We start from the raw sequence: 25,018 nt of genomic DNA, 5'->3' as shown, positions 1-25,018 counted from the left end.
AATGCAGTTTTTTTTGTACTTTTATTTCGTTCCTCCACATTGCGACACTATTATTATTTAACATTAATTCCTCATACATATTACTGAAACATTCTAATCAAATATGACATAAATCTAAACCACATTTTAATTATACATAAAAACTGTGACTAGCAGTTTTTGGATTGTGTCAATACTTATAGGTTTATACCGAAACTTGTGACGAGTTGCTCTGGAAATTATTATTATTATTAACTGGAACAGACTTAAAGCAAAGACAGCAACAGGGCCTTCTTCCACACTGAAATGTTTCAGATCCCCATACAATCTTTAAGATCAGACAAAGATAACGTGAATAAATAATAGAAATACATGTTTTTAAATTATAATTTTAATTAACCAGGGGGGGAAAAAGCTATCCCAAACAACCTGGCCATATGTGAAGAATTACCTGTGATTAATTTAGCTTTACAGTCTTTGTAAAGCAGAGTTCAGTTTCACTTGTCACACCCAGGCCTAATTAATGCCAGTCCATTAGAATCAAAAAGTTGCCAAAACAGAACAAATGGCTATATCGATAATCCCCAAGACGTTTGCAGAAATAATCTGTGAATTGACAAAATAAAAAGTGGAACTTTTAGTAAAAAACTGATGAAGCAACAGTCAAGTATGGTGGTGGTGTGATGGTCTGGGACTGCACTTAGGACCTGAATGATTTGCTGTAATTAATGAAATTTTGAATTTTGCTTTCTACTAGATAATCCTGAAGGAGAATGTCAAGTCATCGGTTTGTGACCTTAACCAACATGGATTATGCAGCAAGACAGAAAGTCCATCTCTGAATGGCTAAAAAAGGAGGTATTGCTGTGACCTTCTCAGACTCTGGAATCTGATATAGGTTATTAGGCATGACATGACACAGGGTGTTCATGCCAGGAAATTCTCCAATGTAGCTGAATTAAAACAGTTCTACAAAAGAATGGGCCAGCTTTCCTCCATAGTAATGAAAAAGACTCAGTGCAGGTTATGTAAACACTTAATGGCAGTCGCTCCTGCCAAAGAGGACAGTTAAGTGGGTTGGAGCGGTAAAAAAATGACTGACTGACAAAAATATATGGTTAATTTATTACAATTATATAGACGGATCCAAAATTAGTTCAGCATGATACGATTAAATCCTATTTATAATACAATGCAGTCAAGTTTGGTTTATGATGCTAGTTGATAAAAACATTTCTTATCTAAGAAAACCCAGCCCAATGCATGGAGTGCCTTACTCTCCAGCTTTTCTCTCCCCCTAAAGAAGCATGTGAATAGTTGATTGTATTAAGCTGTTAACGTCGCTGCAATCCCTCACATTATGTAGGCATGTGGCAAGACGCAAAAAACACAGACGCACTGGTCTAGGAGTATTTTGTAAGTTAATGAAAAAGCAAAGATTGTTTTAAAGGCATCATCAAGGAGAAAAACACTTCTAAACAGACATGGTCTGAGCATGATGTAAAATTGGTGGGATGAAAAAGTGTACATATAGTTTTTGGCAGCAATTGCTCAGTCAGTGACCCTCTCCAGGAAGGTGTTGCAGCTAAACATGAATGTAAGGCCAGCTTTAACTTCTATGAGAAAAAAAAGAGGAGGAACATAAAGTAGATGGTAGCAATAACTGCAATTGATACGTAAAGGGAGAGTGGTAGAAGAAATTAGCAAAGTGAGGAAAAGTGGTCATTACATCCTCCAGTAGCCTAACTAAAGAAATACTGTAGCTCAGAATATTCTAAGCCACTCTAAATTTAAACTTTATCAAAAAGTTTTAAGTTTAATCCTAAAAATGGACAGGACATCTACCTCACTGACAAAAACTGGGTGCTGGTTCCACAGGAAAAGAGCATGTTAACTAAAGTATCTGCCTCAGTTTATACTTTTAGAAACTCAAAGAAACACCTGCAGTCTACTTTTACATGTACATGAACTTTGATGACATCCTATTTTTAGTCTATCAGGTCCAATTTTTTGCAACTTTAACTATTGTGTAAACATTTTCCACAAGATTTAGGAGCGTGTCCATAGTTAGATGAGAAAACCAAAATGCTGCCTGTTCTAATTCATCCCAAAGGTTTTCAGGAAGGTTGAGGTCAGGACTATGTTCAGGCCAGTCAAGCTTTTCCACACCAAAATTTATACAAATGCAGTCATGGAAGTGATTAGATCACTGGATTTAATTGATTTGGTAGTGTGACCCAATAATTTTGGCAATATAGTGTATATATTGGAGTGTCTGCTTTTTTAGCCTTGATAACGACACCCTAGCACACCGCAGGGAAAATGAAAAACTAAATTATTAATTTGTGGTACTTGCCACCACTGACCTAAAAACATACTGTATTAACAATATTCTTACAGATGTCATAGGACCAGAGCTTTTTCTGGAAGTAAAGCCAGCAGAGGTCCTTTTTGTACAAAGTGTTTATGGACCACTCTAGCATCACCTACTGATATGAACAGGACATGATGGGGTTTTATCCCTCCTTAAATCCAACACTCTCTTTTAGTCTTTTCTAGGTACCTTAATCGTTGAAAACAGCAACACGAAGCCAAGCCTTGGTTTCTTTGAACAGCACCATTAAAAATATTTTTTAAGCAATAAAATGTAATGTTTTGTCTCATCTAACACCCATCTATGGCGCCATCCCGTGGCCAAAACAAAAAGAGCAACATGGTTAATGTAAAAAACACGCTTGTGCAAAAAGTACTTTTGTACAAAGTACTTCCGGTGGGGTCACCGACTAGCTTTTTACGAGTGAAATTATTCTTGCTTATATTAACCTCTGTTTCACTATCATGAGGGCTTCTCGGTGTCGTACTGAAATAAGTTTTGTAAATTATTGGCTTTAACGGACGCTTGACCCAACCGCTCTCGCTGAACGACTTTAGGACGCGGTTAAGCGACGGAAAGGTAGAAAAGAGGAAGCAGTAGCCAACCATCTTTATTCTCCTGCCAGCAATAACAAGAAAGAGACGAGGCTCCAGACCCAAGAAGCGTTGAGTAGTTTCTAATTATTTTTTCAGTTTTAAATTGGATAAACGAACCGGGTAAAAGAAAACTGCCCTTGTGAAGACAAACGAAGGCCATCGGACACTGAGCTCTTCCCTCAACAAGCCTGGAAGTTTCGGATCAGAAGACTGGCTGTAAAGAATTAGTATTCCCGTTTTTTCATGTTTCCAACAGGTTTATCTTCCCCTAATCCCCCACCACCGCCAACCCAGGAGGCTAGACCCGCGGCTACTGATGTCAAAAGCGACAGTGGGAACATCACATCTCCGAAAAAGAGGAAAATAAACGGCTCAGAGAGGGACGACACGAGTGACACCATCTCCTCCTCGCCTCCCAAGACCCTGAATTCCTCCTCCTCCTCTTCCTCCTGCTCTCCCACCCCGCTGCACATCCAGAAGAAGTTGAGGTTCGAGGATTCTGTGGATTTCATTGGACTAGATGTGAAAATGGCTGAGGAGGTTGCTGCTGCTTCGTGCTCCAATAACATAAGCAAAGCCATGTTCCTGGCCGGTGGCGTGGGGGGACACCACGCGAACGGACTGACGAAAACCGCAGGGTCCGCCGGCACCTTCTCCAGCAGCAAACCCGGTGCTGCCAAGAAACTAGTCATCAAGAACTTCAGAGGTACCTGGGGACACTGGTGGATGGTGTGATCGAAGCTGCAGAAAAGCACTGCCAACCAATCTCAGCTTTAACTACACACATTACAACTCCCTGTTTAATTATAAGCTGGGGAGGTGTCTTGCTTTTGTCTTTACAGCTAGTGGTACAATTAAATGCAAATTTTTAATAATTTTAATTGAAGTTGCAAACTAGGCCATAAAATTTTGCCTTGAGTAGAGTTGCACCGATCAGGATTTTTTCTAGCCAGTACCGATTAACGATCTCCTTTGAGGTCTGACCTTCCTGTTCTGATTTTTATCAAACCCGGTTGCTTCTGTTTTATCACTCTACCATATGCCATGTCATCCCTTTCAGTTTTGGCCATTTAGTGATCAGTTTTTTTGGGTATGAAAAAGGTGATCTGTTGCTATGAGTTTTTACCACACGTCATATTGTGCCCGCTTTGACAACCAACAATTTAAAGTAATTTCCTATATACTACTTATAGTAAACTGTAAAGAAATAGGGGTTTTATGACTCCAGCAAACATTATCTTGTAGCTCACATTTATTCTGGTCTGTTAACATTCACCTGGCCGAAACATGAATCACCACAGTCAATGGGAATAAAGCATACTGCCAAGTCTTCAGTAAATAATATTTATTAAATCTAATTATATAAGAGATTTGAGGATTAATATGACTGTTTCTCTATCATTCATGAAATTACTGAACCAGAAACTGGGGCGACGGTGGTAGGGGTTCGTCCTGTAACCGGTGGGTATCCAGTTCGAACCCCCACTCCATCCGTCTCAGTCGCTGTGTCCTTGGGCACCTGCCTTACCTGCTGATGGTGGTCAGAGGGCCCGGTGGTGCCGATTGTATGGCAGCCTCACTTCTGTCAGTCTGCTCCAGGGCAGCTGTGGCTGCAATGTAGCCCACTGTCGATGTGTGAATGGGTGGATGACTGGTTGTAGTGTAAAGAGCTTTGGGGTTCTCGGACTAGATAAAACACTATACAAGAGCAGGCCTTTTACAAAAAATAAACTGATCTGCAGCAGTTTAAAAGTACATCGGTACAAAATGTTTCTGCCAAGGAGGAAGCGATGAAATGGGCGTATGATTTGGCTAAGGGGTGAATTAACCCAGAGCCAGCACAGAGTAATATGATCCGAACCCTCCCCCACTTGTTGCTTTACACTGAAAGAGTCAAGGTGTGAAGACTAAGGGAGCATCATTCTTTTTGGCTATAAATCTGCCATAGAGCCTCAATCAAAACAAATGTTGCTCCAGTAATAAAACTTGCTCATTTATCGCTCAACAGCTGCATTAAGCAATGCAGCTGCACTGCTAAACAACACAAAGCTTTTGGATTCAATCACAAAGGACTGAAATGTAAATGCAGTATTTACTGATGACCTCAATGGTGAAAAAATAGAAATCACAAATCATAAGTATTATTTATAGGATGACTGTTTCTTGTCCAGTAGAGGATAAATGATACAATAAGTGCCCATTCCTCATATTTTTGATTTTTTTGTTTTTGTTTCTTTTAAACTTAAAAAAGTGCATCAAAATACATTCTGTTGGTTAATTTGTTTATATACTGAAGTAACTGACAGTTCTTAGTTTTAAAGCATTTAATAAATAGGACAAAAATCATTGATAATCTTGTTGCTCCTCATTTATAATTGAGATTAAATTATTGTGAAGTGTTTTATTCCTTCATCTCTTTTTGTTTTTTTGTTATTGTTGGGAAAAAGAAATCCGGGGGGGGGGGGGGGGTAACATACAACAAAGCCTCTCGAGAGAAAATTGTCTGTTTCCTCTTAAGCAAATTAATGGGTGCAGTTCTAGTCTTCATATCTGATGGTAATTTGTCATAAATACTACTAACTGGATGGGAGAACTTTCAGCATTTTAAACAAATACTCCACATTACAGAGTTCATGTAAAATCTTTTCCAGGTATAGAAAATAAAAAAAACAACACAGAGTAGTAATGCACTGATCAATAAGCGAGAGATTAAAATCAGCAGATTTTCTCTTGATCAGGCCAAATACTGAAAGATCTTTTTTTTTTCCTACTAATGCATCTAAACCGATAAATCCCCCTTTGTTCTGTAAGCTAACGCATCAACAAACAGCATGTTCTTTAATGCACTTTGTCTTTAGTTTAGTAAAAATCAAATAACAATTAGGGACATATGCTTTGATCCAAAAACTGTAAGAATCTTTTTAATCCCTAATTTTCTATAGAACGTCCAATTTTTACCTTTATCAATGATCCTGCAGCAAATTTTCTCCCTTACATCAAAGTTTCTATTATTAATCATCTAAGTTAAAGGCCTTAAAAGCCTTCATGCATACTGTTTCCATCACTTTTTCTTTGGCTTTTGAATAAATGTGCTGGTGGAGTTTATTTGTTATGTGTTGTAGTTCTTCTTTGAAAATTCAGATGTGTTACACTTTGAGAACTACAGTTCCCTGTGATTCAGGGCAGCAAGCACCATAGGGGAGTGTTGTTCATTCTGCTCCTGAAAATGGCTTATTCCAGTTTAGTTAGGAAGTTAAAATCAAAAGGTTCTGGTCACCTTATCTACCGCTAACTCCTCTGTCATAGAAGAGTGTGTATTTAACAGTTTAGTTTGAAAACTGGGATATCCGTTGTTGGTTGAAACTAGAGTTGCACAAATCAGTCGGGTAGAGACTGAAATCAGCCCATTTTTCCCTAATCAGCTCGAATTAGCTGGTTAATGCAAACAAATCTGACCTGTTTTCTCATATTTATTTAAAAACTAAGAGCTCCCACTCTTTCAGGTCTTGAAACACATGAACCCATATAACATACTTTTAGGTTTGGTGGCTAACCCCATTAAAGAACTTGCAGCGTATTGTTTTCAGCTTTACATGATGTTGTCCTTATCAGAAAACAAATCGGAAGGTCAAAACAAAAAAAACAATGAACAAATACCCCACAAAATCAGTTTTTGTCAGAAGAGCATGATCGGTGCAGCTCTAATTAAAACCTGTCATTGTTTGCTTATATATATATATATATATATATATTGTGCAAATACATGCAAATAAAGGAAATAAATAACTGAGGCTTAACTGAGTGCAGTAAAGTTGTGAAAGAGGTGTAAAAATGGGTTAAAAAAAAAAAAGAAGCTGTTAGAGCATCTAAAGAACTGAATCAGATTTATCACCCAAATAATGTAGTAAAGCATCCATATCACAATCTCCATCACAATTCTTCCCACCATTGCTGAATTCAGTCGCATACTTCTGCCAAGGATCAAGCAACAAATAGAAAGAATAGGTGATATTTAAAGGGTTTAAGGTCTGAAAAATCAGGATGTCTTTACTTTGAACTAATATCTTCGAGTATCTTGAAACTTCAGTGCCAGGGCTATGGGAAATAAAATTACACTGAGCTCATATCTTTTTACCAAGGCAGTCCAGGTACTAGATATTTTATTTTAAGGCAATAAAAAGCTGCATTTTGAGAAATAAGTATCCCTGTATGAGTTAAACTCCACTGTCCTGTCTATAGTCAGTGTTGTCACAGATTGCTGTGTTTTGTTTACCTCACAGAAAAGCCCAAGTTACCAGAGAACTACACGCAGGAGACCTGGCAAAAGCTAAAAGATGCTGTGGAGGCCATACAGAACAGCACTTCCATCAAGTACAATCTAGAGGAGCTATACCAGGTATCATCCCAGAAAGGCTTCTCCAGTTTCATGTTTGACCTGCAGGCTGATGAAACCTTCTCTCGTCTGTCTCCTCAGGCTGTTGAAAACCTCTGCTTCCATAAGATATCTGCCAAGCTTTACAAACAGCTGAGGGCCGTGTGTGAAGACCACATCAAGGCACAGATTGATCAGTTCAGAGAATATCCTTTACACTTTGTTGTAATTGTAAACACTACTCATTTAGTCCTTCTCAGACATAATCATTTCAAGTTGGAGATTTGAATTGAAGTCATTTGTTGCCTTAACTTGGTTGTTACGGATGCCCTGGACAGTGTTCTTTTCCTGAAGAAAATCGATAAGTGCTGGCAAGATCACTGCAGACAAATGGTGAGTCCTTTCACTTCAACATGACACGTTTGGTCTGATTAGATGTCATACAGTGAGGGAAACATTGATGTTAACACCTGATTTCACCTGTAAATAAGAAAAGACCTCATGTGAGCGGTTACAGTAAAACTGCACAAAATGTTTTAAATGTATCCACAGAAGAGGTTTATGTCATTTCCAGTTGACCTGGCAAATATGGCCATAAGAGATTTGGGGAATTTTATTGTTAAAACTTGTAACGCACTCAGAGAGCGCAGATATCAGCCAAGGCCGGCGCATGTGAGCTGCTGGCGACGTGAGGAACCACGTGGGAATTTCAAGTTGCTGCACCATGGTGTGGCAATGATACACAATCCTTCAAAAAAAACCTCCTGTGTTCAGATGGTGCTCCTCCGCATCACCAACAAAACACAATCGTCTGTTCCTTGTCCTAATAACCACCTTCTCTGACGATTTCATCCAAATCCGTTCATAACTTTTTGAGTTATTTTGCAAACAGACAGACAAAGTAACGGCAACAAAAACATACCCTCCTTGGCGGAAGAGCAAAATAAAACCTATGCAAACTTTTAAGGTAACAAGCTTGTAGGCTGTTTATGCCGGGTCTCAGCCAGTGTGTCAAAGCGGTGCTTGTTTTTTTGTTTTGGTGTGAACGAACGAGCTGCCAGGGCCGAGACGTGCAGGTTCAGTCAAAAAGCTGTGAAGAAGCACTTGTGTGCGCCACTGCACAGCTGAGATCTGAGCTCTGAATTACACCCCTGGAAAAGGATGTTGACTGGTTGACCCCTGCAGCAAGATTTCACGTTTGAGAGTCATAAGTGTCAAAGAAAACCAAAAGAACAGCGTTGTTAGCACTTCTCACCTGATGTGCCTTTTTCTGTCTAACAGAGATGAGTTTTTCAGCTGGAAACTGCTTTGTTACCTGCTATTTTCCACACCCACGATCCTCGGTATGAAGGACGGCTCTGTTTCAAAATAGTTTAGATTAATTTAATTCCTAGGACTGTTTCCTTCCAGCAGTTTCAAAAGGACAGAAGCGTAATGGGAGTAACTGGATGTACAGTGCCTCGCAGACGTTTTTACTCTGATAACTGGAGGGACTATGTCTCTCGGCTGGCCTGGGAACGCCTTGGGCTCCCCCTGGAGGAGCTGGAGGAGGTGTCTGGAGAGAGGGACGTCTGGGCGTCTCTGCTGAGTCTGCTGCCCCCGCGACCCGGTCCTGGATAAGCGGAAGACGACGAACGAACGAACTTTAAATAACATTGAGTACAACTAGTTATCTTCAGAAGTAACCAAATTGGTAAATGAAGTTCACCTGCGTGTAACTTGAGCTGTTTTGTGAGCGAACAGCATCATGAAGTTCAAGGAACACATGAGACAAGTCGGGGATTAAGTTGTGAAGTAGTAAAAACCAAGGTTAGGACATTGTTTGATCCATTACCCAATTATAAAGCTAAATACATTGGTATCCACCCAAAAAGAGGCCCATGATGTCTGTGGAAGAGCCACAGGTTAGGTGCGAAACTCTGTTGACAGGACAACACAAAAGAAGGAGACTAGAAAAGAGAAGAAAGGCCACTGTTGAAAGAAATGCATAAGATTGCAGTTTGCTACAAGCTGTGTTATAAAAATACAAAATGAGGTGCTCTGGTCAGACTGTGTATAAGCATATATAAGAAACTTTTATTTAGTTTTTGCCTTTTTTTAATATATTTATATGTTAAATGTCTACATTGAGAGCAAAGTGGAACTGAAGTCAAATTCGTTTTGTGTTCCCAAACTGCGCATAAAGCTGATTATCGATCTGAGACGACTGTGTGGCAGGAAACTACTGCTACACATAGGGCTGCATGATATTAGGACAGCATGCGATAATATTACGAAATGACTAGTGATAAATAGGAAACAACTTAATTGTAGTTTCTAAATGACTGTCCCTTTACCACCTCTTTCCCTTCTAAAGCTTTTTATTGTCACTCAGTGTATTACTGGCAGAGAGAACCTGAATGCTTTATTTATAGAGCTCCTTTTTATACACAACAAGAGCAACACGAAGGATTTTATATCAAATTAAAAACTGGAGGTAGTGAAAAACTAACAACCATGAAAAAACTAACAAAAAAGAAATAATTAGGTAAACGAAACTAAGCATTAAAAAGAACAAGGGCTAAAAAACGGTTTGAAGGACAGAGATGATGTTGAGGAGGATGAGACACATATGGAACCTTGATCCTAATATTCTGGCTGTTAGAACTAAGAACAGAAACTATAGAAAGGATGAATGAACGAATAAATCAATGGATAAATGAATGAATGAAAATGACACAAAATATAAGCAACATATAGTACAAAAATGAAATAAAAAAAAGTAAAGTTTTGGGGGGGGGGGGAGCCAAAAATCTAAAAAGTAAAAACTAGTTTGTTGTTCTCTTAAATTTTTTTAGCTACTTAGCAGGTAAAATGCTTTTGTTTTAAAAAGATATTGAAGTTTTAGACTCAGGTTATTTAGCTAGACTGGAGGGTATATGATGTTGTTTTTGTTCCTAGTTGAGAAAGTGTTTTTTATTCATTATTTTTTATTGTTTTACAGATCATGATTAGGAGTATATTTCTGTTTCTGGATCGCACCTATGTTTTACAAAACTCTATGCTGCCATCGATCTGGTGAGTGACCAGTGTTTGTCTGTTATATGCGAGGCCTTCCTCTGTTTGAGTGGGTGCTGAACGGGCTGCTGTGGGTGTGCAGGGACATGGGCCTGGAGCTGTTCAGGTTCTACATCATCAGTGACCTGAAGGTCCAGTGCAAAACCATCGATGGGATTCTGCTGCTTATTGAGAGGGAGCGAAACGGAGAGGCCATCGACCGTAGTCTGCTTAGGAGCCTACTGAGCATGCTTTCTGACCTTCAGGTAACAATTCAACATCACATCTCATTGCATGATATAATTATCCTGTAAAAACAATCCGGTTCTACCGAACGAGCTCCTGCTGTGTGTCTGTGGCTTTAGTCTGCATAGTGTTGATGAACTGTCAGTGTTCTGACAGATGGCCTTAATGGGACCCATGTTCCCTCTGTCTGTCACAGATTTATCAAGACTCCTTTGAGCAGCGTTTTTTGGAGGAAACTAATCGACTGTATGCTGCAGAGGGACAGAGGCTGATGCAGGAGAGAGAGGTGATTTATGTGGCCTGATACTCTGGGAACACTCACTCTTTATTGTTGTTTTTAGAGAAAATGCAGAATGTTTCAGGATATGATGCTGCTTTATGAGATCGAAGTGAAAATGCAGAGAATCTATACAAGCTTTTCCTCAGGGGCTGCTCACAGATGAGAGGGTATGAAAATTTTCCATTTGATAACTGGGTAGCGAGAATAATATTTTTTATTTGGCGGTTTGACCAAGCAAGCAATTAGATTGGCTCATCTTAAGTTTCAGGGAATCTAAATGAGCATTTTGCACAATTTCAGTTCAGTTCACTTTATTTATGCATTGCCGATTCACAACAAATGTCGTCTCAAGGTACTTTACAAAAAAAAAAAAATGGACGACATCCAGTTTATACACAGAAATATACGGTTAATTCTTTCCAATCATATTTCTTCCAATTTCTTCACCTCTCATGACACTTCATTTTATCAGTCACTCAAATAATCAGGTTAAAATTTCATTTTGGGATCTTTTAATCTTAGAATTTTAAATTTATTTCAAATACCCTGATCAAAACTAAATGTTTTTGGGTCAACCTTTGATGCAATCACTGGATGACTCGCTCTGTTTTCCAGATGTCCGGCTGTGTCGTAGCGGCTTTTCTCAATACCTACTCATTAATATTATTATGTAAATTACTCCTCAGGAAGAAGCGTGAAGCAGTCAGTCAGTCATCAGTCAGTCATTTTCTACTGCTTATTCCATAGTGGGTCGCGGGGGAGCTGGAGCCTATCTCCAGCAGTCTATGGGCGAGAGGCGGGGTACACCCTGGACATGTCGCCAGTCCATCGCAGGGCAACACAGGAAGAAGCGTGAAGCATGAAACTGAAAAATAATTTTCCATTTTAAGAAGATTTTAATCTCTCTAAAAAGCACCGATCAGCCGGTGCTGGCGGGACATATTTGTACCGTCCTTGAACTACAGCTGGGGGTGCCGCACAAATCCGTTCAAAGTGCCACAAATTGCACCGCACAGCAACTTCGACACTCCCATAGTCCCTGGCAAGCAGGTGCATGTTCTGTCTCTTCCTACTGTCCTACCTTTCTGCATTTTTGTAAAGCCATCATACATGGCAGCGTCACGGTAGAGTCTGAAGGCAGGTTAATTTTTCCACCATATATTATACTTGCTTTTTGTAGCTAATAAAGAAATATTTATTCTGGTTTATTGCATAAACTTGCCTAAAAGTAATACTTATGATGTTAAACCATGTAGGTGGTTCCTCTGGACTTTTCCTCTAGTACCACTTCCTGAAAAGAAGCACATCTTTACTTCTGTGATGTCTGCTGTCACTTTAGTGAGGGTTGTGTGTTGGTGTGAAAAGCTCCATTCATTTTGAGACGCGATTCCTAAAGTTGATGATTGATTACAAGCAATCATGGAAACAGCATGTTGAGGATAATAAAAGGAACATTTCTAAGTTGGTAGAAACCCTGTAGAATCTAAGCATTAGTCATAAGTATAGGCATAATCTATTGCAATCAGTCATCCACACATTGACACACTGAAAGTGGTGAGCTACATTGTAGCCACAGCTGCCCTGGGGCAGACTGACCGAAGTAAGGCTGCCATACAATCGGCGCCACCGGGCCCTCTGACCACTATCAGCAGGCAAGGCGGGTGAAGTGTCTTGCACCAACAACTGAGACGGACAGAGCAGGGGTTTGAACCGGCACCCAGCGGTACAGAACAAACTCTTACCACCTGGGCCACAGCCGCCCCACAATGAATGAATGTTGTCATATTGAGTGAATGTTTTTGCTTGTCTTGTTGAAATTGAGGCATTTTCTGATCTGTTTATTTCCACGCTTGATTCGTTTTGCATTCACACTGCTGCTCCGGTCCAGTATGCAGATGCAAGTGAAACTGGAACTGGTTTTATATTTTTTTAAATCCAGTAAATGAAGAGAAAAGAACAAAAATATTTTTTTGATGACCTCTGCCTGATTAATGACCAGCGATTAAGTTCAAATCTTTTTATACTCCTAACTGATTCGTTACATCTTGGTGTTTGTTAATATGTAAAAATGCTCATGGATATGTTAATCAGGCCAGAAAATAAACATAAATCAGATGGTCTTTTTTATTTTTTAATGTCTGTCAACTCATGTTTCAAAAACATACATCTACTAATTGGATTCAATATTACTAGACTACTGTTTTTCCTTTTTAATGATATTTTACCTGATTTTTCTGTGAACTTTTGTTGTCAACTTCAAAATGCTTTGGGTTCCTCTTCCTTCTCTGCAAATTTCAGTGTATAGAAAGTGGTTTCCTTTATTTTGGTTGTTTATAATGAAACATTTTTCATTGATGCTTTAATGTGAATGTAGGCCATGTGATGCACAATGTTAAATATTTATCAAAAAATAGATCAACAAACCAAAGAATCTCCTATTTTACCTAAGAGGCGTCAAACTTAATGTGATTACCAGCTATTTATTTCTTGTTTTTCAGGTGCCAGAATATCTCCATCATGTCAACAAACGCCTGGAAGAAGAAGCAGACAGAGTAATCACATATCTAGACCAGAGCACACAGTGAGTGTTGGTTTGCTGCTTTTAGTTTGCAACTCAAGACTAAATTTGATTCAGCTGTTAAACTAAGCTTTCATTTGTTCCTCAGAAAACCGCTCATTGCTACTGTGGAGAAGCAGCTGCTGGGTGAACATCTCACTGCGATTCTCCAAAAAGGTACTCATCTGCCAAATTACTTGCATAATCGTACTTAATCATACATATTTTTATAGAATTTTATGTGATAGACAAACGCAAACTAGTAAATAATTGTGAAGTGGAAGAAAAAATATTAATGGTTTTCAAAGGTTTTTCAAGTACAAATTTGGTGTGCATTTTTATTCAACCCCCTTAACCCTAAATAAGATCCAGCGCGACCAATTATTAAATAGCGTCTGTGTGTAATTTAATCTCGGTCTAAATCCAGCTGTTTTGTGACAGCCTCAGAGGTTTGTTAGAGAACATCAGAGAACAGGAAAGCGGTGAGGGTAAAAGTTATGGAAAATCTGAAGCAGGTTAGGTTACAAAACTATATCCCATACAAAAATGGGAAGAGTGTGGTTCACCTGTAAACCCACCAAGACATGGCCACCTACTTTAACTGACTGGCTGGAAAGGAAAACATTAAACAGAGAAGCAACTGAGAAGTCCATGGAAACTCTGAGGAAGCTACCATGAGCTCAGGTGGGAGAATCTGTTGACAGAACAACTATAAGTCGTGCCCTCCACAAATTTGACCTTTGCGGAAGATTGACGAGAAGAAAGCCTGTGTTTAAAGGAAGTTATAAGAACTCCTGTTGGCAGCTTCACAGAAGACATGTAGGGGGGGGCAGCAAACATCTAGAAGAACGTGAGACCACAGTGGAACCTTCTGGCCTGCATGTAAGCTGTGGTGTGCATGGTGAACAATTAATACTGCACATCACTGAGAACATATCATCTCCCACATGAAGGCTTAGGGTTAAGGACAAGTTGGATGGAGCTACAAACAGGTCAAACCTGAAAGCCTGTTAGAGGCTGCAGAAGACTACAAACTCAGGCTAAAGTTTACCTTCCAGCAGGACAGCTAACCCTAATACAGCCAGAGCTTTAATGCAACGGTTTAAATCATAGCAAATTCATGTATTAAAAGACCTAAGATCAGTGGCGAGACTTGAAAATGTTCACAGCCAGTTCTGCAGCAAAATGTGGTTCTACAAGGTATTTACTGAGAGGGGCTGAAAACCGATGCATGCCACACTTTACAGATTTTTCTTTTGTTAAACCATTTATGCAGTAATTCTTTGGTCTGTCACCTAAAATCCCAATAAAGTACATGGAAGACTTGTTATGTGATGAAATATGAAAAGTATTGAATATTTTGTGAGGTATTTAATCAGGCTTGTAGGAATGTGAATCTCATTGTGTTGTTGGAAACTCACAGGGCTGACCCACCTGTTGGATGAGAACAGGATTCAGGATCTGTCTCTTCTGTATCAGCTCTTCAGTCGGGTTAGAGGTGGTGTCCAGGTGCTCCTGCAGCACTGGATAGAATACATTAAGGTATGAAAGGATTGAATAACATACCATGAAGGTGATGAGCGCTAACATTCCTCTTCTGTTAACTGCGTCCTGTTCATTTTTCCAATGTCCCATCAACCCACATGCAGGCGTTTGGAAGCACAATAGTAATCAACCCTGAAAAAGACAAAACCATGGTGCAAGAGCTGCTGGACTTCAAAGATAAGGTGGATCACATTATTGACGTGTGCTTCTTGAAGAATGAGAAGTTTGTTAACGCCATGAAGGAGGCTTTCGAAACATTCATCAACAAGCGGCCAAATAAACCTGCAGAGCTCATTGGTTAGTAACTGAGCTTTTCCTCTATTATCAGACCCACACCGTAGGAGTTCATGTTTTGTGTTTACTTATTTTCTCCAGCTAAGCACGTGGATTCAAAGCTGAGGGCAGGAAACAAAGAGGCGACAGATGAAGAACTGGAGAAGATGCTGGATAAGATCATGATTATCTTTAGATTTATATATGGTAAATAAATGTTTTTTACGTTTCTTTTTTGTCCTCCTTATATGAGGATTGATTCTGTAATGATATGTTGTCGTTGTAGGAAAAGATGTGTTTGAGGCTTTTTACAAAAAGGATCTGGCCAAGAGGTTGCTGGTTGGAAAAAGTGCCTCGGTGGATGCTGAGAAATCAATGTTGTCAAAGCTGAAACATGGTCCGTTCAGTCAAGTATGAAAAATTGAGAAAATCTTAACATTGACCGAAAAACGCACATTAACTTCTGATCTTTTTGTTGTTGGTTCCTCAGAATGTGGAGCAGCGTTCACCAGCAAACTAGAGGGAATGTTCAAGGACATGGAGCTTTCTAAAGACATAATGATTCAGTTCAAACAGGTATGGTTGCTCTGCATTAAAAACCCATCCAGTCCTGCTTGTTGCTTGGTCTATGTGCAGCTGTTTTAACACCATTTAACCAATTAACCAGCGTTCCTCATTAATGAATCAGCGCTTATTTATAGGGCACTTTTCACTCTCAACCAGGGCAACACAAAGAGCTTTACTGCAGATTTTAAAAAAAAGAAGCAAAGAAAAACTAACTTGGATAAAACAACTAATGAGCTAAACAAGAAATAAAAGGTACAGAAATTTAGAAGGGACAATTGTACCATTTAATTGACTGAGGTCATGTAGTTGTCTTTAATAGTGATGATTAAACACTAGAGGTAGATAAAAATATTGAGAGGTATAAACATAAAGTGTTGAAAAGAATGGAAAAAAACTGAACTTAAAAAAAAAACTAACTGGTATAACAGTTTGTTAATCTTAGCTGTAAAACATTATAGTATAGTCAATTTATTTAAAATTAATATAAAGGGAAACTCAAAGGGCCAAAAAACTATGAATACCATATAATTTAATTTTAATAGTAAATATTCTTATTTAAGAGTAAATACTACTTCCTAAGGAATAAAAAATGTAGCTAAAAGCCAACCAGGAGAGGCAAGTTTGCTTTTAAAATATCAATGGGCGCTACAGCCTTAATGGGGGTGTTTTATTCTGACTTCATGTTATCAAAAGGCTTCTGTTGGACTTTTAAATCTGAAATAAATCTAATAAACATGTGGATGTAAGACCAATAATTAGTTTAAGTCATGAAAAGAATCTGACAATCAAATTTTAAACATACAGGGAGCCAGTGTATGGACTAATGCCTCTTTTCCATTCACGGTTCCAGCACCGTACAGATCCACTCCACTCATTCCCGCTCTAATCACCATAAAACCTCCTGTGTTTCCGCTGATGGTGGAGATGAGGCTTGAACCACCTCCACCGTCGGCGTCATGTGCTGTGCAAAGTTAAACACTCGCCGTTGCTCATCATGGGGTGAGGTAGCGGAGTCCAGACCACCCTCCTGTCCACAACTCCCAGGACAACAGCCATAAATGGCGTCCGTTATTTCAAACCAACGCCACGACTTTCATTCTGACCAGCTCCGGCCATTATGGTCCTTAATACTTTTGTAGTCGCTCGTGAGATTTTTGAGCTTTTCCTGGGAATGCTGTGTGTGTTAAAATCCATGGCTTATAATTCTCTCCGCTACCTCAGCGAACACTTTCTCATTTCTCGCACATGGCCAATCAGTGAACAGCATTACATTTCAACCCTGCTCAGCCCCAATGGGACCTGCTTACGAGCAGGTACCAAAAAAGCCAGTACCGGGCAGGAAAAGTCCGGTACTGGCACAACCAGTTCTGCTAGATATAAAAACATGCTTTAAATTCAGCCAATGTTTTCGGTAACATTTTTAATTTGAGGTATAAAACCTAAACTAAAGTCAAATAACCCACCAAGATTTACCTTAATTCCTTTTGGAGCTTAAAAGATGTTAAATAAGAGGCAAAGTTAATGAAATTAAATCAACACAGAAACAAAAGATGTTTCACCATTAACCCTTCGAATGTACACACTTTAAACATACGCAAACTGTTTAACTACTCAGGCAGACTAGTTGTTATTCCTTTGGCAAAGCCTTGGTTGCATCCTTTTTTAAGAGATATTGGAGAAAAGCATTATATAATTCAAACTGTAAAATATTTTTACCATTTTCTACTTTACCAAAGCTCAGGCCACTGGAACTGTAAACAAGCTTCCTCAGCTGCTAATCCTTGTCTGCCACTGATATTATTTGTTTTTATTAAGAAGTCTGTAAATTCAATGACTATTTAATTTGTCAGAAATAAGGTTTCCTCACTAACACAGTTTTATGTTTAAATTTTTGGTTTAAAATTCTCTCTCAGAAATGGATTCATTCATTCCAGCAACTTTTGTTACACAAGCAATATATTATATTTATATTATTTTTATAAATAATTAAAGTGAAAAGGCAGCTTGAAAAGTGTTTTCTGCTGTGCTTTATAAAAGTATTCACACCCTTAAACATTTTCATAATTTAACACACTGCAACCACAAGCTTAAATATAATTTACTGGGATGGTTTTGTGATAAATTGACTCAAAGTAGGGCATACAAAACCTCTCCCAATAAACCTCTGAAAAGTGTGGCATGCTTTTTGTATTTCTTTCAAGTTTAGCTACAGATTCTCAGTTGGATTTAGGTCTGGACTTTGACTGGGCCATCCTAACATGAATATGCTTGGATCTGAACCACCAGCTCCGTCTGTATGTTTAGGATTGATGTCCTGCTGGAAGGTGAAGCTTCACCCCAGCCTCAAATGTTTGGCAATCTCTAATAGGTTTTCATCCAGGATCCCATCAACTCTGACCATTATACCTTTCCCACCCAAAGTATTATGCAGCCCCCACAGTGTGTCGTGTGGTTGGTGTGTTCAGCGTCATGTGTAGTGTTGGTTTGGCACCAAACAGTGTTTGTTTGCAGGCACTCCAAAAAGCATAATTTTGGTCTCATCTGACCAGAGCTCCTTCTTCAAAATGTTTGTTGTGTCGCCTATAAGGTTGGGGGAGAACGTAATTCTTATACCTTTCTTTCAACATTGACTTTCTTTTTGCCACTTTTGACCCTTGGCGGCCTCTCTGATGAACACTCTCCTCACCCAGCATCTCGGTTTAGGTAGACGGTAAAATCTTGATGAGTTTGCCGCTGTCCTATACTCTTTCTGTATTCACATGCTCTGTGATATGTGAAATTTTGGAGGCATTTTTTTCTATCCTAACCCTGGTTTAAACTTGTCCACTGCTTCCTGTTCATTTAGTATTCTTGATGCTGCTTGTTTCCTAATGTTCTTGAACTCACCACTCACACAGAATAGCTGTGCTCTAAAAGGAAGGCAGCATTTTCAGATTTGTTGGGACAAGAAGCTCTGTAATGTCTAAATCATTTTTTTCAGTGAACAAGTCACTTTTAATTTCTCTCTTACTGTTCTGTTAATGCTCTACAACTGCTTATTAATTTTTAAGCCCGATCACTAACTGGTTTCATAACTTGTTATTAGAAATGTATGGGAGGAGGCTTCTTTCCAGCAATCACACACCTTCTCACCCTCAAACCTAGTTTTAACAGTTCAGATTGACTCCATCAATCCCCTATTTTCAGCTTGTGCTCAGAGAGAAATTTGTTGAGCTGAACTTGTCCAGGTGGCTGCACAATAAGACATGTTTCTGTTCCCCTCTAGTACATGCAGTGCCAAAACATTCCCGGCAACATCGAGCTGACTGTCAACATCCTCACTATGGGTTACTGGCCAACTTATGTTCCCATGGAAGTCCACCTGCCTCCTGAGGTTGGTGCTGAGCAAATATTCAGATGCTTGGAACATGGTGTTTTTATAACGCCTCATGCTATAAATATACTTTGTTATGACCTCTGTTATCTTTGTCCAGATGGTGCGCCTGCAGGAGATCTTCAAGACGTTTTACCTGGGCAAACACAGCGGCAGGAAGCTGCAGTGGCAATCAACATTAGGTCACTGTGTCTTAAAAGCAGAATTCAAAGAGGTTATTGACTCTTTTTACCAGAATCTTCTGTTTATTTTTGCACTCTTAGCAAGGCATAATATTAATTTCTCTGGATGTTTTCTGTAAAAGGGCAAGAAGGAGCTGCAGGTGTCGCTTTTTCAAACACTTGTACTGCTGATGTTTAATGAAGGAGAGGAGTTCACTCTCGAAGAAATCAAAGTAGCTACAGGAATAGGTTTGTGATCAAAACGTTTGATTTGCTGCCTGTTGTCTTCATGTGGAAAAAGTCATCTTAAAAACAGCTCCTTGTGTTTTACAGAGGACAGCGAACTGCGTCGGACATTGCAGTCACTCGCATGCGGGAAAGCACGAGTCCTCACCAAAATCCCGAAGAGCAAAGACGTGGAGGACGGAGACAAGTTTTCCTGCAATGATGACTTCAAACACAAGCTGTTCAGGATCAAAATAAACCAGATTCAGATGAAAGAGACGGTATAAATTATTTCCAGCTGTAGATTTTATAACCTTATTAAGTCAAGAGTTTTAACATGAATAAATATTTTAGGTGGAGGAGCAAGCCAGCACCACGGAAAGGGTCTTTCAGGATCGTCAGTACCAGATCGATGCTGCCATTGTGCGGATAATGAAGATGAGGAAGACTCTGAGCCATAATCTTTTGATGTCTGAGGTGTACAACCAGCTCAAATTTCCTGTCAAGGTAATTATTTTTACCCTTGTTCTTTTTTCATCCCATCTGTCTTTTGTTTGTTGTTTGTTCATTGTTAATTCAGTGGACAATGAATGTAACAGAAGAGGCTTAGGGACATTACATAGAATTTAGAGAGAATTTCCTGCATTGGCATTAAGAAAATTTGATAATTTACTTTTTATTTATACAGGTCCTTCTCAAAAAATTAGCATATTGTGATAAAGTTCATTATTTTCTATAATGTAATGATGAAAATTTAACATTCATATATTTTAGATTCATTGCACACTAACTGAAATATTTCAGGTCTTTTATTGTCTTAATACAGATGATTGTGGCATACAGCTCATGAAAACCCAAAACTCCTATCTCACAAAATTAGCATATTTCATCCGACCAATAAAAGAAAAGTGTTTTTAATACAAAAAACATCAACCTTCAAATAATCATGTACAGTTATGCACTCAATACTTGGTCGGGAATCCTTTTGCAGAAATGACTGCTTCAATGCGGCGTGGCATGGAGGCAATCAGCCTGTGGCACTGCTGAGGTCTTATGGAGGCCCAGGATGCTTCGATAGCGGCCTTTAGCTCATCCAGAGTGTTGGGTCTTGAGTCTCTCAACGTTCTCTTCACAATATCCCACAGATTCTCTATGGGGTTCAGGTCAGGAGAGTTGGCAGGCCAATTGAGCACAGTGATACCATGGTCAGTAAACCATTTACTAGTGGTTTTGGCACTGTGAGCAGGTGCCAGGTCGTGCTGAAAAATGAAATCGTCATCTCCATAAAGCTTTTCAGCAGATGGAAGCATGAAGTGCTCCAAAATCTCCTGATAGCTAGCTGCATTGACCCTGCCCTTGATAAAACACAGTGGACCAACACCAGCAGCTGACACGGCACCCCAGACCATCACTGACTGTGGGTACTTGACACTGGACTTCTGGCATTTTGGCATTTCCTTCTCCCCAGTCTTCCTCCAGACTCTGGCACCTTGATTTCCGAATGACATGCAGAATTTGCTTTCATCCGAAAAAAGTACTTTGGACCACTGAGCAACAGTCCAGTGCTGCTTCTCTGTAGCCCAGGTCTGGGGAATGCGGCACCTGTAGCCCATTTCCTGCACACGCCTGTGCACGGTGGCTCTGGATGTTTCTACTCCACACTCAGTCCACTGCTTCCGCAGGTCCCCCAAAGTCTGGAATCGGCCCTTCTCCACAATCTTCCTCAGGGTCCGGTCACCTCTTCTCGTTGTGCAGCGTTTTCTGCCACACTTTTTCCTTCCCACAGACTTCCCACTGAGGTGCCTTGATACAGCACTCTGGGAACAGCCTATTCATTCAGAAATGTCTTTCTGTGTCTTACCCTCTTGCTTGAGGGTGTCAATAGTGGCCTTCTGGACAGCAGTCAGGTCGGCAGTCTTACCCATGATTGGGGTTTTGAGTGATGAACCAGGCTGGGAGTTTTAAAGGCCTCAGGAATCTTTTGCAGGTGTTTAGAGTTAACTCGTTGATTCAGATGATTAGGTTCATAGCTCGTTTAGAGACCCTTTTAATGATATGCTAATTTTGTGAGATAGGAATTTTGGGTTTTCATGAGCTGTATGCCAAAATCATCTGTATTAAGACAATAAAAGACCTGAAATATTTCAGTTAGTGTGCAATGAATCTAAAATACATGAATGTTAAATTTTCATCATGACATTATGGAAAATAATTAACTTTATCACAATATGCTAATATTTTGAGAAGGACCTGTACATGTAATATAGGACAAACCAATAAGAGAAATGTAGTTATTTGGTGTCGTTGTTTGCATCTAATTTATTCAAACCTATTATCATGATTCTAAAACTTTAAAAAGTGTGGTAAATTATTATTTAAATGAAGACTGCCTACTTCACTACATATACCACCACTATTAACTAACAAGGATAATGTCAGATTAATTACTCCTACCACTGCATTATGACCACCAACCTTAATATTGAATAGGTTCCCCTCTTACTGCCCAACACAGCTAAGGTGAATGTATAAATAGCCTTATAAATGTAGCAAAAAGAGAGAAAATATGTATGTATTCACCATTCATTAAATGTGATTTTTGATATAGTAATTTCTGGAGGAGATATAAAAAAACCACACATGTTCAGTTTTTTTCTCATTGTAATGCAATTTTAACATTACATGCTAACTGGGTTCTGTGGATTCTATATTGTAGCAATCAGAAAAACACAATATCTTTAAATTCTAATTGATCTTATACAACAAGTTTCTCTGGGGAAAGGGGAGGGACTTTTAAAGCAACATAACAAGGTAAATGTTTGCGTTATGTGTTACCCTCTGTCTCTTCGTCCTCTTCCCTCCCAGCCTGCTGACCTAAAGAAGAGGATAGAGTCTCTTATTGACCGGGACTATATGGAGCGTGACAAGGAAAACTCCAACCAATACAACTATGTGGCCTAGATAAAGGAAGAGAAAAGCAGCCGTTCCAGTTAGAAGAAAAGGTGTCCTGAGTGATCGGTCTTTAAATCTTTTGCTCCCGTGGATGTTAACCATTATCATCTTCAACCCAACGACCGACAAGTGAATGGCTACCGCTCCGCAGGGTTTTCGTCCGGGGTCCCTTGACTCTGTGGACTGCATGCCCATTAAAAAAAAAAAAAAAAGGAAATCTCCTCCATATTTTCTCAGTGCCTCTGAGAGAGTTGGGACAAAGAAGACACACAGTTATGTTTGCTCTTTTTTAATGGAGAGGAAAAATATTTATTTTCTGACCTAGATCCTTTGTCCATAGTTTAAAACAATATGCTCTTTGTTATTAAATCAGTTGGTTTGTTTTTCATTTTATTCATCCATTTTCCCAGGCTATTGCTGACCTGCCTATCAGTGCTCTAAATGTATCACATGTTGGAAAAAGAAAAACAATCCAAAATATTAAACTGATGCTTGTTACTTCTTTTACTGTGAAATGTTGGACTGTTGGGCTGACATTAGAAGATGGTATATGTTGGTTTTGGAATTACGTGTATATTGTGGGGTCTGCAGTTAGGTTTTACAGTCTTAGCAGCCATATGACCAGATGATAAAGCAGCAAGCAAATGAGCACCCAATGTTGAAAGCAGAGTTTGTGCCATAAAAGAGCACTTCCCTCTGTTAAAAAGTGTGTTTAAGCTGCTAAGTCAGTTCACTTGTTCAAGTATATGCATACAATATTCTCGGTTGCCTTTAGTTTCCTTCATACATTTTTATACATGCACCACGTGATATTTTTGAATGACCCATCTGTCAGTTTATTGCTCAATAGTTGTTTTTTTTTTTGTTAACCTTTAGGTTTATTAAAAGCACAATGCTATAAAACTCCATTGTGATGCTACACATGAAACTCTTATTTATCTAATTTGCAAGTCTCCATGTGGGGCTTGGAGACCTTACTGAAAGGTTTAGGGACTACACTGAAACACAAGGAAAACTGATTACCTTACTAATGCTCTCATTTGTATCAGTCTTCTAGTTTTAATGCTTCACATAATAAATAATTGTTTCTGTCAGTTCTTTATTAGGGTGCCAATCTGTTGGATTTGGGGGTTTCTGTAATGTTTCAGGCTTGCTACTCTTGTGCCATTATAGCAAAACGTGCCATGATAAGGGGTAATGAGCTATATTGTATGATGCTGATACAATATAACATCTGATATTACAATGTAGGCAAGAAACTACAAATAATTTCCACATTATTGGTGGGCTTTGTCAAAACAAGAGAACAGTGGGACCTTTTGTGACCCTTATAGCTCAGCTGTGTTTCAAAGTAAAAACATACACATTTTAAGCATATTATAGAATATCTGAGTTTAGCAAAATTAAAATGGTGATATGTTTTTTTTTATGTCTTCAGGTGTTTTTTTTTTTTTTTTAATTCAAGATTTTTCAAATTCATACAAAAATAACAATACAACGGAGGTAGCACCAACCCCCCCAAAAGCTGGGCATATACAGTATTCAGAGCTCCGGTGCATCACTGTTACCAATATCTTAATATTAATTTGTAAAAATGAAGAAGGTGGCTGGTTGAGGAGTCTTGTATCAGGAGGGATTACAGTCCTGTTGATCTAGTTGGTCCAAAAATGCATCTCATTCACGGCCTCATCACTAAACGCAAGTTGAACTTTCTCTGTCTCACCAAAACCTGGTAACAGCCAGACGACTTCCGCACGCTTAATGGTGCCACTCCCTCTGGCTATGTTTATATCTCAGGGCCACGTGACTCCGGCTGTAGGGAAGGTGTCTCGATTATCCATTGTGAGCTCCATGGAGTGCACTGCTTGCATGCTGCCAGGTTCCTCACTGTCGTTATTGCCACCGTCTACTGACCCCCTGAGCCACACAAGGATTTTCTGCACATCTCTCCCATCTAGCTACACTTGCACCTAACGTTATCTTGCTGGGAGTCTTTAATATACACATGGACAACAAAAATCATCCACTCACAAGATTTTTCATCATGCGTTGATAGCCTTGGTTTATGTTTATTGTCAAACTTTCCAACACACATTAAAGGGCACACCCTGGACTTAATCTGCTGCCTTGGCATCATCCCGGACAGTATTTTAGCTAAATAACTCCCTATTTCTGATCATTCTCTTATTTGCTGCCTTTTTTTCCTACCACTATTAAGACACCTTGTCTTATCATTTACAGAAACATTAAAAACATAAGCCCAGACATCTGCTCTCAATTTATCATTGATATGCTGGTTCTCGACCCCTCTTCCAACCCTGACAACTTAGTAGCTACCTTCAATGACATTCTCTACTCCATACTCGATTCCCTTGCCCCTGTTAAATCTCGTTCTGTCACCTTCTCCCACTCTGCACCCTGGTTTGACCCTGAGCTCCGGATCCTAAAAGCGAAAGGATGACAGTTAGAACCCCTTCAAAAG

General features: G+C 39.3%; 1 protein-coding gene across 2 annotated transcripts; it reads left to right on the top strand.

Annotated features, from left to right (window-relative positions):
- The first annotated feature begins 736 nt into the window (after positions 1-736).
- cul4b (cullin 4B) lies at positions 737-23,630 on the top strand. 2 transcript variants are annotated; one of them, XM_047353662.1, is made up of 20 exons: positions 737-837; positions 7,230-7,345; positions 7,424-7,527; positions 7,645-7,714; positions 10,305-10,378; positions 10,461-10,623; positions 10,800-10,889; positions 13,382-13,464; positions 13,550-13,617; positions 14,864-14,982; positions 15,090-15,282; positions 15,361-15,465; positions 15,545-15,655; positions 15,749-15,834; positions 19,091-19,198; positions 19,299-19,412; positions 19,503-19,608; positions 19,693-19,865; positions 19,939-20,091; positions 22,450-23,630. In XM_047353662.1, the coding sequence occupies exons 1-20, from the start codon at positions 822-824 to the stop codon at positions 22,543-22,545; spliced, it is 2,148 nt and encodes a 715-aa protein (XP_047209618.1). In that variant the 5' UTR covers positions 737-821; the 3' UTR covers positions 22,546-23,630. The 2 variants fall into 2 exon arrangements, with proteins under 2 accessions (XP_047209618.1, XP_047209617.1); XM_047353661.1 differs by lacking the exon at positions 737-837 and adding an exon at positions 2,747-3,655.
- The last annotated feature ends 1,388 nt before the right edge of the window (positions 23,631-25,018 follow it).

This window comes from Girardinichthys multiradiatus, chromosome 23 (genome assembly GCF_021462225.1).
Source record: "Girardinichthys multiradiatus isolate DD_20200921_A chromosome 23, DD_fGirMul_XY1, whole genome shotgun sequence".
Lineage (NCBI taxonomy): Eukaryota > Metazoa > Chordata > Actinopteri > Cyprinodontiformes > Goodeidae > Girardinichthys > Girardinichthys multiradiatus.
The sequence above is the reverse complement of the archived record's forward strand: the minus strand, read 5'-3'. Positions and strand labels throughout refer to the sequence as shown.

What these genes read in the sequence shown, in the direction of transcription:
- cul4b (XM_047353661.1), top strand. Translation starts at nt 3,193, where the DNA reads ATGTTTCCAACAGGTTTATCTTCCCCTAATCCCCCACCACCGCCAACC. An exon ending in GCATGCTTTCTGACCTTCAG is followed by an intron (nt 10,624 to 10,799) that starts GTAACAATTCAA and finishes TGTCTGTCACAG; the next exon opens with ATTTATCAAGACTCCTTTGA. An exon ending in CACTGCGATTCTCCAAAAAG is followed by an intron (nt 13,618 to 14,863) that starts GTACTCATCTGC and finishes GGAAACTCACAG; the next exon opens with GGCTGACCCACCTGTTGGAT.